This window comes from Coturnix japonica, chromosome 2, assembly GCF_054131305.1.
Source record: "Coturnix japonica strain WE chromosome 2, WE-NBRP24, whole genome shotgun sequence".
NCBI classification, from domain to species: Eukaryota; Metazoa; Chordata; class Aves; order Galliformes; family Phasianidae; genus Coturnix; species Coturnix japonica.
Window position 1 is genome coordinate 101,846,266 of NC_140664.1, and position 15,748 is coordinate 101,862,013.

The 15,748-nt window shown below is 40.1% G+C and overlaps 1 protein-coding gene across 4 annotated transcripts in view; it reads right to left on the minus strand.

Moving 5' to 3' along the window:
- The window catches only part of ANO10 (anoctamin 10), a 102,041-nt gene extending 92,841 nt beyond the window's left edge, over positions 1 to 9,200 (minus strand). Inside the window, exons 1-6 of one of the 4 annotated variants that reach the window (XM_015853937.3) lie at positions 9,152 to 9,200; positions 7,278 to 7,427; positions 6,095 to 6,277; positions 5,308 to 5,442; positions 4,170 to 4,289; positions 596 to 1,165 (exon numbers count right to left, since the gene is read on the minus strand). In XM_015853937.3, coding sequence (XP_015709423.2) covers positions 596 to 1,165; positions 4,170 to 4,289; positions 5,308 to 5,442; positions 6,095 to 6,277; positions 7,278 to 7,416 — 1,147 coding nt within the window. In that variant the 5' untranslated portion in view covers positions 7,417 to 7,427; positions 9,152 to 9,200. Of the gene's footprint in view, positions 1 to 595; positions 1,166 to 4,169; positions 4,290 to 5,307; positions 5,443 to 6,094; positions 6,278 to 7,277; positions 7,431 to 8,835; positions 8,993 to 9,151 lie in introns of those variants that run through there. The other 3 variants (XM_015853936.3, XM_085538295.1, XM_085538294.1) reach the window with 3 other exon arrangements.
- Positions 9,201 to 15,748: the final 6,548 nt, after the last annotated feature.

Below are 15,748 nucleotides of genomic sequence, written 5' to 3' on the forward strand. Positions count from 1 at the left end.
CTCTGCCAGTTCAGTTGCTTAAGTCAGATCTTAGCTGAAAATATGCCAGGTGGGAGACAACCAGATGAGCTCCTCATCCTTTTCAGTCTCTTCTGAGAGTGCCCAGAAGAAAATGTTTTGATAAGGATGTGAAATTTCAGTCTTCATTATACGTAAAATATACACAAACACTATTGTAAGACAATTTTGTTAATGTTTTTAGATTTTGTTCTGTTATCTTAGTGCCTCTATCCTCTGCAATGATGTATCAGTACACAGTGATGTATTCATCAAACTCGGGTTATGGAGCAAAGATATCTACCGCTAATCTCCAACCTTGATGATCTTACCTCTTCCCCTAGGCAAGCACTCGCCTCAGAAAGAGCCAATTCAGAGAAGGGACTCTGGCATTAGAGAGAGGTTGATGAGAAAGGCATGACCATCCCTTCTGCTAGACTCAGTCCAAAATAAACCAAACATGAAACTGCAGTCTTCTAACACTCCAAATAAAAGAAATGAAGATGGCCAAATCTTTTACCCCACAGTAAAGTAAGTCCTAAATATTTGTGATTCTGAATTATAATGTAAAAATAAGAATAATAAATAATTTTCTTACCCCATGATGTTAAGAATTCGGCAGCGTACCTATAGATACGGTTCATAATTTCAATCACGACAGCATATATGATACTGGGCACATACAGCATCAAGCTGCTGAAGGTAGACTTATCTTCCTCATGATAATCCAGAGCCCACTGTTCCAAGTCAAAGTAAATCATCATCACATACAGTGAGAAGTAGAGGCAAAGGCACACAAACGGTACGGATACCAGATAAATGCGTAACTGTCTCTTAATGCTTGAGTACACTGGTTCCTCCCTCCCAGTGACAGGATTGATACCCAAAGCACCATGGAAACCTGGCCTTGGTTCTTCAAACTGCCGCTTCATCAGCAGTGTCCCCCAGCGGTATGTCATCACAGCGCAAATCCGCTTCCAAACTTCCAGGATCACAGTGGACCAGAGCAGGTTGAATGTGGCAAACATTACGTATTTGTCATAATCTTCCCATGCAAACACATAGTACGGAATTCCAATGATAGCCATCGGAATCAACGCAAACGTGAAATACTCTAAGAAGCCGAAGTAGAGAGCAATGGTTTCACCAAAGTAGGAGCGTATCTCATCTGTAGAGAAAAATGAATCCATTAAGATGTACGATATACACATCGGTACAATAAACATCAAACTTGAATGCAAAATAAGCCCTTGGCCCAAATATTCATTTTCTGATGTTTTTTTGTTTTGTTTCTCCCACTCGTACATTCCAAAACCAGAGAAGGTTATTTGTGTTGTGTTATATAAATGCACACATATATTCAGATAGTAGGGAAGCCAAATACCTCAATAACTACAGTATCCAGAGGAAAAGAAAGACTAGCATTCTTAAAAACAGAATCTATAAATGAATGGCTAGGAATACATGTAAGTTTTTTATATCAAATAAGTGACACCTGACTTCTGAAGTTTCTCAGTAGACCTAGGAACAAAATTTGTTTCAATATGCACAGCATTAAAAAAACTAGTGCTTTGCCACCCCTCAGAGAACTAAAAGGATAGAAAGATATACTGAATTCTTAAACACACCTAAAAACACACTGAGGCTGAGACATTCCCTTCAGTAGGCAATCAATACATGAAACACACAATCATTCTCATGAGGTTGTCCGCTCAGGTGTTCTAAGGGTTTGGATAGTGCAGTACTAATGGATATGACAGATATGCTGTCTCCATGGAAAGCAATCACAGAATAATAGAATGGCCTGGGTTGAAATGGTCACCAGCCACCAGACCAGGCTGCCCAGAGTCACATCCAACCTGGCCCTGAGTGCCTCCAGGGATGGGGCAGCCACAACCTCCTTGGGCAACCTGTTCCAGTGCATCACCATCCCGTGTGTGAAAAACTTCTAATATCTAACCTAAACCTCCTCTGTCTCAGTTCAAAACCACCCCCCCTTGTCTTACTTTGAACAACAACAAAAAAAAACCAACTGTAGAGTATTATCCATCATAATCTAAAAATGCCTTCACTTAGTAAGATTTAGAAATAACTACCATACCAAGCTTAGAGTGCTAAAATCTGTTTTAATCTTTTCCTCCCTGGAAGACCAAGTCCTTTATTGTTGTATATGACAGGTGGATGGATGGGCGGACTGGATGATCCTGTGGGTCCTTTCCAATTTTGGTGATTCTGTGATTCTACAATTCTATGATATTACTGCTATGTATTCATTCACAAAATATCATGCCCTGTGAGCTGACAATGTACATATATTCTGCATAAAAGACTAGTACATTAAAAGCTCATGTGCAATGCCAGAATATTATTATGGCATGCAATTAACAGAAAACTGCAGCAGAAATTAATAGCTGCCAATCAGGTAAGTCTTTGAAAGCCAGAGAGGAAGGCAAACAAACAGAAGGATCAGAATGCCAAAAACTTTCTCAATTAATCAACAAATTATTACGAGTTTGAGTATAGGCCACTAGCATTTTTTCACACTCCACATGCACAACATAAAAGAGATCCCTAAGCTAATACCTAAACAACAGGGTTAATGAAATTTACTTTTAAACTTTTTGTGTATTTGATGTCACTGAAAAAGAACTTCTCCTGTGTAAACAAGAGAAGAGTAAAAAGCAGAATCCTATAACACAGTAGTCTGGAGGAAGGAAATATTGAGCCAGATCCTTAACCTCTATAAGTTCACAGCATTAGAATTCAGAAGTTAACTCTCACCACACTGTCAGATTAAAACTTGTTTTCATTTTGAACTTGCTCAGTGTTTATAATACACTCAACTGAATCTAGCAACCAACAACTCACACTTCTGAAATGCCTACAAATCAACACAGTTTTGTGAACCCCAGACATTGAAGAGCCTTACTATCAAAAGTTAATTTGAAAATAAATAATTTTGGCTTGGTCCTCTACTGATTTGCTGATGGGCAGGGACACTTCTGTTAAAAGGAGACTGCTCCTAAGGTGGACCTGTACTGACACTGGATCAGCAGACTAACCTGCCAATTTCACGTCCTGATCTCCTTCAGGGAGCTAACTCAAAAGAGCAGGTGAAATTTTAAAACTAAATATTATAAGAGCATCTTTGAATTGCATGCTCATCCTTCTCTGCTTGTACCAAAGGCCTAAATAGCACAAAACTCAGGCAGACACAAGAAAGAAAATCATTAAGAATCGAGAGACAGCAGCTGACACATCCTCTCAGGCTCCATCTTCACTCCAGAAAAGTTGTACTTCCAGCCATCATAGCAGAAGATTAACCTACAGGCACTTAAGAATGAAGAATTTGATGAAGTGACCTTGACTATGCATGTAAGTCCAGAAAGTCTGTAGTCAAGGAACCATGTATGAAATACCTTCACAGAATCACAGAATCACAGAATCACAGAATTACCCGGGTTGGAAGGGACCTCAAGGATCATGTAGTTCCAACCCCCCTGCCTAGCAGGGCCACCAAACATACGCCTTTACTAGATCAGGTTGCCCAGGGCCCCGTCCAACCTGGTCTTGAACACCTCCAAGGACGGGGCATCCACAACCTCACTGGGCAGCCTGTTCCAGGACCTAACCACTCTTCTAGTAAAGAACTTTCCCCTAACATCCAACCTAAATCTTCCCTCCTTCAACTTAAAACCATTTCCCCTAGTCCTGCTATTATCAGCCCTTTTGAAGAGTTTACTCCCCTCCTGGGAGTAAGTTCCCTTCAGGTACTGAAAGGCTGCAATGAGGTCAAAACCTCATTGGTTCCAAGAGAAGTAAAAGCCAGTCTAAGTGAACTTCAGTCCACGATGACAAACAAAGCAACTTGGGCAGAAAGATAATGTTAGAGAAGGTGAACTGCAAACTGGGAAGGTGACAATGTAAACTCAGTGAAATGGGAAGGCAACAAGGTAAACTATTAGTGAAAAAGGGAGGTGACAAGGTGAATTCCTAGTGAAACAACTGACTTCTTGTTACAATACTTACTTTCCACACAGGAGAATCAATTTTATAGAGGCTAAATGATGGAGTAGTAGTTGGGAAGGACCTTTGGTCTTCTCACACCAATTGTAGAGAAAATTCCTCCAGAAGAAACCCTGCACTTTATTTGTAGCAAAGTGTTCACATACCTAAAGGTTGATAGCCAATTTTGACTCGGCCATACCAGGTGTGTCGGAGCTTTTTCAATTCTTCTCTGTCATGGAGTGGGAAAATCTGAAGTAGAATACCATTGGTCAATAATCTTCTCACTGGAAGGAAAAAGAAGTACTAGGATTCTTGCCAAATACAAGAAAGTTGATATCAGCAAATGGATTACATTACGTACTTACCAAAACTAAGGTTTTCTTGAATGACTAAGGTTTTTCTTAGATGACAAACAGTAATGGATAAAAACATGGCTATTAAAATGATATATGGATTCTAGAAGAGAAAACTGTCCCCTAAAGAACTGTAGCATCTCTACCAATACACTAGTTGGAGCTACCATAAAAATACTACTAAGGGCATGCTGTTTCCAACATTTGCAGGCCATAAATGAAACAACAAACAGATGCCACACTACTACCATTCTTTACCCCAAAAAGAAGCAATAAACTTACTATCAATAAAACATTTATTCATGAACAGGAACACATTTATTTCAGTGACTTCTTGTGTCGATTTTGTAAAAAACAATTTGTTGGTGGGTTTTGGCGTGTTTGGATTTGTTTGCTGTTCTTTCGTGGTTTTTTTGGGGGTTTTTTTTGGTTTTTTTTTTAATAACACAAATACTTTGGGTACCAACTAAAAATAATAGATAACATCAACTTACTTGAAAATGTATTCAACTAAAAAGAATGCAAAGAAAGAATATCAGCCTCATAGGAAGACTAAGGATGGAATGGCCCTATGGAAGTCATCAGGTCCAACCTCCTGCTCAAAGCAGGTCCAGCTTAATTCAAGCTGTGCAGGATACAGTCCAATTAAGATCTAAAATCTTCCAGGACAGAATTTCCACAATCTCTCTAAGATCCTGTTCCATTACTTGATTTTCCTCACTGTAAAGAACATTTTCTTAAAATCTACTTGGAATTTCCTTTGTTACACTGTACATCCATTGATCCTTGTTTCATCATTATGAAAATCTGAGAAAACAAGATAAATTAATAGTGTGATTTACATCTTGAGAATTTATTTTAATTGAAGGAAAAATAAGGCTTTTTTTCCCCTGTGAAGACTGTCCTAATTCAAGATACTGAGACACAGACAACAAACTACCTTGCTTACCAATTGATTTTCCTGGATATAGTTTTGCCTGTGGATATCCAGGGATCATTTTTTCATCTCTAGCTCTCAAGTTTTCAAGCTCATGTTTGATGATATACTGACATTCTGACATCGTAAGGAAACTGTGATTGTCATCTAAGTAAAAAAAGAAGGTAGTAAGAAATTGTGCAGCATAATAAGATAACTGAGACAACAAAAAATTATCACAAATTCCAGTCCAACAAATACTTTTTAGCAAAACCTCCACTTTTAAAAATAAACATTGTAGGAAGAAGTTTTCAATAACTAGTACACATTTGTCACTGCATTTCTGACTACCCAAGTGGAATAAGAGAATGAATTTGAATACAAAAGAATTATGAACTGCTGGAGAGTGGGATAGTGTACCAGTAAGTACTAGATAATCTTGATCTGTTGAAAGACTCTCAGTTAGGTTTCCACTATTTGCCAATCTCAGAATCTTTATATCCATTTCTGCTATACAGTTTCCAAAGTATTTTTCTGAAAACTGAATAAGGAATAAAATCACAGAATCATAGAATGGTTTGGGCTGGAAGAGACCTTTAATATCATCTCATCCCAGCCCCCTTGCTGTAAGCATGGTCACCTCCTTCTAGACCAGCTTGCTTAAAGCCCCATCCAGCCTGGCCTTGAGTTTTTCAAGAGCCACAGTAACAATCATAACACCATTCCAAAGGGTAGATAAACTATGAAAGATTTAATAGTGAAACAGATAATAAATGTACCCATATCTTTGTAATGATACAAAATGTCTAATAATGCTTACCTGCAAAATCTTTGAAAGTTTTTCTACTGCTGTATGTGAAACTTCTCATTGAGTTATCATTACACTCCTTCACCAAACCCACAGTTTCAGCTCCCAGCAACAGCCTTAAGTGGGAAGCTCCAACTAGATAAATATTTTCATCTCCATTTTCTGTAACCAACGGTTTAATCAGTAGTTGTGCACCTTTGAAGTAAAAGAAGGCAGAATATGGAACAGAATACATAAAAATTATACCTAAAGAAAATTGTATCATAACACCTACCATACCAGACCCAGTCATCAGAAGCACTGTATTATTACAGGGATGAAGAATTAAGGTTTCAACAGCATATGATATCCAGAACTTTGCAGGGTAACCCTCTGCCATAGTATTGTTTCTGTGGAAGTGTTTACTGAATATTAACTGTAACAATGAGGACAGTCTGGATTTACTCCTGTAATGCTCATATTACATCAGTCATCATTGCTTCTGTAGTCCCACTAGTTTTAAGAAGACCAGGCCTCTGAAATAAGCCTCCAAGCAAGTTTGTAGTCAGATCCAACATCTGCACAAAGTTTACTGACCATCAGATGTCAGATACAACAGTCATAAACAGTGCCTTTCCAAGAGAAAAGAAAGAATTCTAAGAAATCACAAAAAAAGAGTTAACTAACTTTAATTCCTGGAAGTATATTGGAACACCAAGAAATGAAATATTCACTGTGTGAAAACATACAAGCTAGAAAAAAGATAATTAAAAGCCAACATGAATTTATCAAGATTAATTTGCTTCCCGCTAACCCAATTTTATTCTATAACATGAAGCCAAGGCTTGAAGGCAGAATAATAGATGTAACGCATCTTCATTTTGGTAATGATTTGGCAAGATTTACAATCTTCTCTTAGTCAACATGAGAAACACACTCTAGAAGATTGTCACAGAAAGCCACTAAAAATCTAAGTTACATGAGTTTACTCCTGTTCCACCACTAAGATGGAAGAATTCTAAACTTCAGGAGGCACACGACCTTAAGCCACTACTCCTAAATGATAACAAGCAACTTCAAAACTGAAGAATGGAATGGGACTGGCTAAACATAATTACTTTTATCATGAATCACATGAAAACTAATTTTTTGTCTGTCTCCATATTATGACAGCCAATCTATTATGAAGTGTTACAGAAGACCCTGTTATACTCACCTCCATCGGCCTTTTTGTCCACTATTCTTTTAGTGAACCATTCTATGGTTTCCTTTTTGGTGCCTTTTGCAAGCTCAATTACTACCAGAGGCCTGAAGTTAGGCTCAAAAGTATCCAAGAAAGACCAAGTCTCCTTCATCTTTTAAGAACCTGCTAAGTACAAAAACAAAACAAAAATGGCAATGCATATATATGTGATATCAGTGTAAAGAATGCAAAACTTCACTATAGTGAGCTACATGTGTCTGTGCTTAGCAAAGTGGCAGGTAACCATTTATGTGGACCAACTGAATAGAGAACTATAAAGCATTTGAATAACCTCTCTGACTGTCACACAGCAATATGCTACCAGTCTTTTGGGACATGTATATCTCACTCTCCAGTATTGAAACTGTTTTTGCTATGTATAGGAAAGAATTGGTTTTTGAGAAAGAAAATGAGTAAATAAAAACAAAGTAATAAGGAACAACTATCTTCAAAAGCTCCAGCTTGCAACTTTCTACAGCATCATAATCATCAGCAAATGAAAACATTGACAGAAGATAACATTAGTCAAACAGTTATCTAAAATAAATAAGCTTTTCCTGGTAATAATGCAAATACATTATACTTTTATGGAGCTACTTTCTCAGTTAATCCTGTGAAGCTTTAACCAAGTATTCCAAGGAAACTTAAAACACGTTCTCATGCAGACAGGCAAATTATGCTCACAGCAATTAAAAGATTGGTTGAAAGTTATAAGCCAAGTGTTCTGTGACAAAGTTCAGTCATAAAGTGCAAATCATCAGCACAGACTTCTCACGTATAATATTAATCACCCGACTGAACTATGCAGTCAACACCGTGCCTTCAGTTCTTTATAGGCACAATTCTACAGTGATAAGCGTGTAATTTTGATTTACAGCTCTGAACCCGAGCATGCAAACATTTAAAGAAAGTGCATTAGATTAATAAAATACTTTTAAAAGATTTCTGATGCAAATCTGTACAAGCAGAATGAGTCAGACAAAGGGAAATGCAATCAGTGTGATAAGGCACTGTGTAACTGCGGTGCCAGTGATTCACTACATCATCGTGACAAGTCATTCCACCTTACTGCTTCGCTGTTTTATATATGTTTATAGATAAAGATAATAACTGCCACACTGCATATCTCGACACTGAGATGCATTGGTAACTGGTGAGTATTGTGGACCTTAGAGGAGCACTTCTGTGTGTCCCAGCCACCACAGGGGCCCACGCCAAGTTGACTTCCAGCCTGACAACGGCCTCTGCATGCACACCGTGCTGTCTGGAAACTGGCTCCTACCAATTATCCACAATCCCTGCGGTCAGTGCAGTGAGTGAGCAAGACCTGCTGTTAGCTATTGCAGCCTTACTGCTACTGAAACAGAGGAGCCCTAAAGCCCTCTTCAAACCTGCGCTCTCAATGTTGATGCCACAGAGCTGGTTTGATTCAGCACATGCAAGACCCAGCACCGAGTCAGCGGGACATAATGTAGTAGTTAGCTTGAATTAGTGCATACAAGGCCTCGCACAGACTCGGCGGCACACCTACTCTCCTACTTTGGCACATCGGAGCTCACACAGACGGGCCACCAGCCCACAGCCTGGACAGCAGCGCTGCCACCGTGCCAGGGCGGCCCAGCAGCCCTCTCCTTCCCAGGAGCCGCACACAACGCGCTGCCACACGCACCCCCTCCCGCACAGCAGCCACTTAAAGGCCGCCCCCAGCCCCGCCCGGACCCCCGGCCCGTCGCTCTCCCCGCCCCGGAGCCTCCCGCGTTGGGCGGCCGGGGGAAGACAGGCTCCTCCCACACAGCGCCGGCGGTAGCGGAGCGCCAACACAGCCCCACCACCGGCACCCCACTCACCGCCTGATCGCGGCGCCACATCCGCAGGGCGGGCCGGGCTCCGGGAGGCGGGATCCAGGCCTGGGCCGGCCCTACTCCTCACATTGGCGGAGGCGGTGCTGCCCGCCCTGACCGCGTGTACCCGGGAGCGAGGCCGGAGGCGGCTCTTAGCGGCCCTTAGCGGCGGTGATGGGACCGCTTGTCGAGCGGCGGTGCTTTGTTAGTAATTAAAAAGATTAATGACTTTTGAATCGACCGTGTACTTGAGTTTTCTTTGTTTGCAATCTGACTCCAGCGCATCACATCAGAATCCTCCCATGTCCATGTGGGATTTAGTCTCTGTCTTTTAGGAGCTGTATGGCGTTCTTGGCCTGACATCTGCTCTGACACACTGGAGCTTTCAGAGTAACATTCCCTAGAGAAGAGAAGGTTGCGGGGTGACCTCATTGCAGCCTTTCAATACCTGAAGGGAACTTACTCCCAGGAGGGGAGTAAACTCTTCGAAAGGGCTGACAATAGCAGGACACGGGGAAATGGTTTTAAGTTAAAAGAGGGAAGATTTAGGTTGGATGTTAGGGGGAAGATCTTCACTAGGAGAGTGGTTAGGCCCTGGAACAGGCTGCCCAGGGAGGTTGTGGATGCCCCGTCCTTGGAGGTGTTCAAGACCAGGTTGGACGGGGCCCTGGGCAACCTGATCTAGTAAATGTGTGTGTTTGGTGGCCCTGCCAGGCAGGGGGGTTGGAACTACATGATCCTTGAGGTCCCTTCCAACCCGGGTCATTCTGTGATTCTGTGATTCCATTACCCAATTATTTTGGCCCTGTGCATAGAGTCGCTCAAAACCATTTCCTTTTCTTGTGGTAAAGTCGTTGTTCCACTTCATGAGGTCATTTAATGTCAACATTCCTTGATGGTCCAGCTGTATTTCTCAAATGCCATCTATCCACTAGGTGTCAGATTCTTGCTGTGCAATGAATTCTTACCAGTACACTACCAGCTTTCTGAAAGGTTTACATTCTGCTAACTCATAAAGGGGAGCACATTACCTCACACTTGCAAAACGACTATAGAATTTGTAATTATAGGGTGGGTGTGCCTACAGAGTAATGTGCACAAGTACACACTGCTGGCACAGTGGAAACCTTCTGAGCACGATGGCAAAAGGTAAATTACTTTGTAACAAGTCTGTTCAGTTCCAGTGGCTAGAATGTTTTCATTAGGATTAGCTAATTAAAGATGGATCAGGTTTGCCCACCCTAAATTGCCAACTGCACTATAATTATAGCTAAGTATAATCCCAAGCTTGCATCCATCTGTTGCTGTAGTCCAGTCTTGTGATTGTTAGCTGCTTACAGCATCTTCATGGTCTGCCTCTGTCAGTCACAAAGCAGACTATAGCCACAGTATAACGGACAGAAAGGAAACAGAATCCATCAAAATTTCAAGACTGGAGCATATTTTTATTCTGTGGGGCTCTGCCCCATATTTGCACCAACTCTGGCACTTGTCAGATCCTTCTCCGGGTCCATTCAATTTACCAGCTCTTATAGGTAGTTTTCCATGTTTTGTTTTGTTCCATTTTCATGATTTAAATTGACTCAAAGAAAGGCTAGATAAGACCAAGAACTGCCATAAGGGAAGCACTTTTCCATACAGCAAACATAACCATTCAAGTACATATATATATGTATTTATATATATACCATACATATATGCATGGTATGACAACCACACTTGATACGGTCACGTAAATGAGACAAATATTTGCTCTTACTTGAAGTCACACATAGGAATAACTATTCTCTTAAGATTCAGCTTAGGGACAGAGGCGTTATAGAACAAGTAAGAAGCAGTTAACAGCAATACATTCTCCCCATTCACAAGCTTAAAGACATATTGATTTCAGTGTAAAATGGATGGTGAGATTGCTAAAGTTTAGAGTTAGCTGGTAATTACATCACATCTTTTGTCATTAAATTTGGTAACATTTTACCCACCTTCAATTGGTTGGGTTTTGGTTTTTGGTGTTTTTTTCTGGTTAGATTATACAGGGTTATACAGGGTTTTTCCAACAGTGTAATAAATATTATTAAAATTATTTTATTTTCCTGCAAATAGAGAAGAAAATATTTTTCAAGTCACATCTGGCAAAATCTTTATATCCTGCCAGGAACTGCCACATAAATGTGCTCAGGCAGACCTAGCATTGCTGGCATCAAAGCATGGAAGATTTGTTTCATAAGCACTGGCCAATATGAGGCTGATCAATTATAAACTGCAAGGTACGAGGAAAACAGAGCTCTTTCATTTTCTGCTGAGTTGAGCTGATTAGAGATATCTAGTTTTATGCCAAATACCTAATCCCAAACTAGGTCATGAAAGAGAAAAACAAACCCTGTCCTGTCAAACCAAATGGAAATAGCATAAAAAGAAGATAATCTCCCTAAGCCTAGAAGAGTCAAGAGGAACCGCTCTCAAATTATTACCCAGAGGAAGCTGGTAAAAATCTACTTTATATATTAATCATTGTTTATATATGAATTGATGGGAAATCAGTTAAAAGACATCAAGATTCAAAGTTTATTCCACCTGGGCAGAATGTATTTGATGTATTTGTTAAGCCAGATGTGCCTCAGAGAGGTCCTTGACCGATGAGCAGCATTAGGAAGGAAAATTGTGCTAACTCTTAACTAGGTTGTTAAATTATGATCATAGTGGAAAGAGCTTATCCAAGGTTTGGGAGAGGCAAGTTCAGGAAGTCAGTGTTTAGTAAAAGCCTTTCCAGAGGCCACTTTCCAAGAAGCACTTGCCAGAAGTAATGAGGTGATAAATTTCCTTACAGTCGTACTCAGAGGACTCTGAATTATGAATGGTTCTGGGAGGGCTGCAGAAGTTAATCATTTACCCCATATGCCTGAATTCAGCTGCTTTTCAGCTGCTGAACAACTGCAGATTGAGGTTTTCAGGCAAACCAGAACCAGACAGCAGTAATATTATCAGCTGTTCCAAACTACACCGGCAGCACACATGGTAATTTTTATTGCGCTTCATAAAATATTTCATGTGTTCTTACAGACAGCCTCCTGAAAGGAGCTAAATAAAATGCGTATGCTCCATCTTCACCGTACCAGGTCTGTATGACTCTAACTTTTAAGTACCTTGAAGCATAAGTTTGGAACTGGCCTTTCATAGAGCTCTTGATTGTGAAATGATGAGTTGTGTAAGCTTTTATAGCCAACACTTAGAACCATCATAAACTGATTTCTCTGGGGAAATGCATTGGCTTATCCAGTTAGGCAAGGGCTGTAGCACTGGCATACTGCTGTCGAAACAAACACAGATTTGACAGCTGCTCAACAGGTTTAAATCTAAAGACTCTGAGCTCCGTTTTCCTTTTGTACAGCATACACTGTTGCATTGTATGATATATCTACAAATCTGTATGTAATTTCTCTGCTTACATGCTGTATGCCAGTATGACTTGTACATCTGTTCACTCGACCATTTTCACCACTGCTTGGAAAATGGCAAAACTACTTAAATCCATTTAAATATAGATATCCTATTTCCATTAATCTCTGAAGATCCAAGCTTGTCATTACTGCTGATGTCAGTCTAGTTTACATACTATTTTTACACACTCAGAAACATAGCTTCCTCTTTATTTTCAGACAATCCCCATTGATGCCTACTGGCATTTATTCATCCTAGGTTCAAAAAACAAAATAAAAATCACCAGCCTTGAATAAATCACTCTCCACTTTAAAAAGTTGGACATTTTAGTCACGGAACTTTGCAAAATTAACTCACAAACCATTAGAACTTGGCCCCTTAAGAATTTTCAGCAACATGAACAAAATACCAAACTCGTAAGAAGAGTAGCACTATTTGAAATAATCAGTGACAGGCTGCAGAACAATCACTGAAGTAATTCTAGCTGTTAAAGTGGATGAGTCAAAAGAGAAATTATTTTGCTTGTGATCTCTTCTAGCAAGCAAAGTAATATCAGAGCAAGGAGATGTGCACATGGTATTGTCAAAAGACTGCATGTGCTGATCTGCTTTTTGTATCTAGCTACTTTCTTCTGAAATACAAAATCTGGTACAGTTTTTCACCATCTGAGTCCCACGTGTACCAGTGCTGTCATCAGACCTTCAGAACACAGGTTAATAAAGACACATGGTGAATTCTGTCAGTTCAGGGGAACACTGAGCACTGGGTGAAACTGGAAAAATGTTTAACCTGACCTGTCTGCTTTAGTCGTACATTTAGAGAGATATTTCTTCCATAAATTCTACCTTATTAGAGATTGGAAATTTATCATTATTAGTATCAAGTGCTCTCCTTAAAATTTAGCCAAGTCTGCTCAGAAAAACTTTGACTCTATCATCAAGGTTATTGAATTTGTCTTTTATTTCTGCAGCACATAATACTGTGATTTGATTTGAATCACGCTTGTACCAAACCTAATTTTAAAAAGCCTTCATTTTAGTGAAAATCGACTCCAATCGGTAATTAGAAATGCAGTGTGATAGAAAACATGAATCCTATTTCTGTTCTCATTTAAATCCTTCTGAAGCAGATGTCTAGTGTTTGTCAAGATAGAACTAGAGACTAACATAGTTCTTGCCCCATTTTGAGCTGCAGGAGGGCCTGCTCCTTCATACTTGTTCTACAGTGAGATTAGTTAAGGCAAAACAACACATCAAAAAGGATCCTCCATTCTCAAAATCAAATGTCAAGTCAAGTGAAAGTCAAGAAAAGATTAACAATTAATACAGCCCTTAAATTGTCTTTTCCTGAGGGACTGAGAGACAGGTACTGAGAACTAAGCATAGAATGAAAGTTCTGTGTTCCGTTCATTTTTAGGGAAAATAAAATTGTTTCTTTGATGTTACATTACATAACCAAGAATCTGCGTTCAAATCAGATTTAGCGAGAGCGACAGGTGTCTGGGTACAGAGCATCTTTCTTAGTCCGGCTTGGGTGCAAGTGGGTGTATTTAAAGCTGTATGTGAGTCACAGCAATCCCACTGGTGTTGCATGTAAGGTCCTAGATCCCATAGGAACCTAATCCATTCTATGTTACTGCAGTGCTGGGGTGGATGGAATCTTCTCTCTTCTGCACAGGGACACGCACTGGATGTACACACCCTGACTGTATTGTGCTATGTGACAAGACCCCACTCCCTCAAAGGTCATGTAACCTAGGCAGGCTCCCTGGACTAGCATACACACTGAGATGGGCCAGAAGTGCTGCCAGAGAGACCTACAGCTCTTGGCTGTTAGAGAAAGCCACTTCCTCACAGGCAAGCGAGACTGAAGTCTGAGAGTAGAAGCAGTGCTACACTACTAGCACCAGCTCCTAGTATTACAGCAGGGAACTATGTGATAAAGGCTAATGCTGAGATGTGAAAGGATCCTTTCTTAAATCCACACCTGCAACAGTACCTATGATATCCCACTTAACTGTGACAGAACTTGCCTGCTCTTCTCGACATTCTGGAAATGCTGTGAAATACTGTGTGACTGTCAGCACTCACTTATGCAGCCACTAAGTGAGAGCAGCGAGCAGAGCTGGTCCTGTGTCCCAGCTAAGCCGGCTTGTCTGAATGTAAATCCTTCCTCCAGACTAAAATGAGATTATTTCATGTGTCCACAAGTAGTCACTATACCAGCGCAAGAGCACAAGTAGCACAAACAAGACACTCCCTCCAGCGTTTACAAATGACTGAGCTGAAAGGCTGCCTTTACTGGTGTGTAACAATTGTGTTTAGAGAGATGGCTATCCGCATACAGATATGCATGACCTGCTGTGTATGTCTGGAAATGTGGATCTGTGCAACAACTGGTAGAACAGGCTGTTCTGGGCCCATTCTTTCTTAATATGGTTGTGTACTCTGAAAACACTGAGAACTGAACTGGTTTCAGAGCTTTATTGAAGCAGTTTGAAACCCACACTAACCTAGGTTTGAAACAAAGCAATATAAAATATCCGGGGCTCTGAAACATGTCTGAAAAGCAGGAAAATTGCTAAGGGCAGCATTAGGGCAAGTAACGGCAATATTAAGATGATGTAATTAAAGTACCTCACATTGAAGCTAACAATCCACTTGGCAATGCTAATACAGTATGAAACAAGACTCCAGGTATCAGCATCATCTCAATAGAAGAAAAACATCTTGTGAGTATATTTAGCTTTTCCACATCTCTTGCACCTCTCACTGTATTAATAATGTGCAACACTGAGTTATCCAATACCTTTTCTTCCTTAATATTTAGCAAAGCAATCAAACACGCATCTCTTTTCATCTGACATTTTAAAAGCGTGCTTTAAGATGCAAAGGTGTGAGGTGTTTTGCCTTTGACAGACAACAGCTGTGCCTCAATTAGTTAAATGGTCTTTCAGGAGGTCTCAACATACTCCTGGGGTTTTGCTGTACGATCAAAGTAATGCTGTGTGATATCTATTATGAAAAACAACGTGATGAGTTTGTAAAAAAAAATTAATGTTGATTAAACAAAATGCAGAGCTGTTACAATAAGATGTAGTGTCAGTATGTATGATTATTCAGTGGATAATAAAGCAAGTTCACATTTATTTATTTTATTTTATTT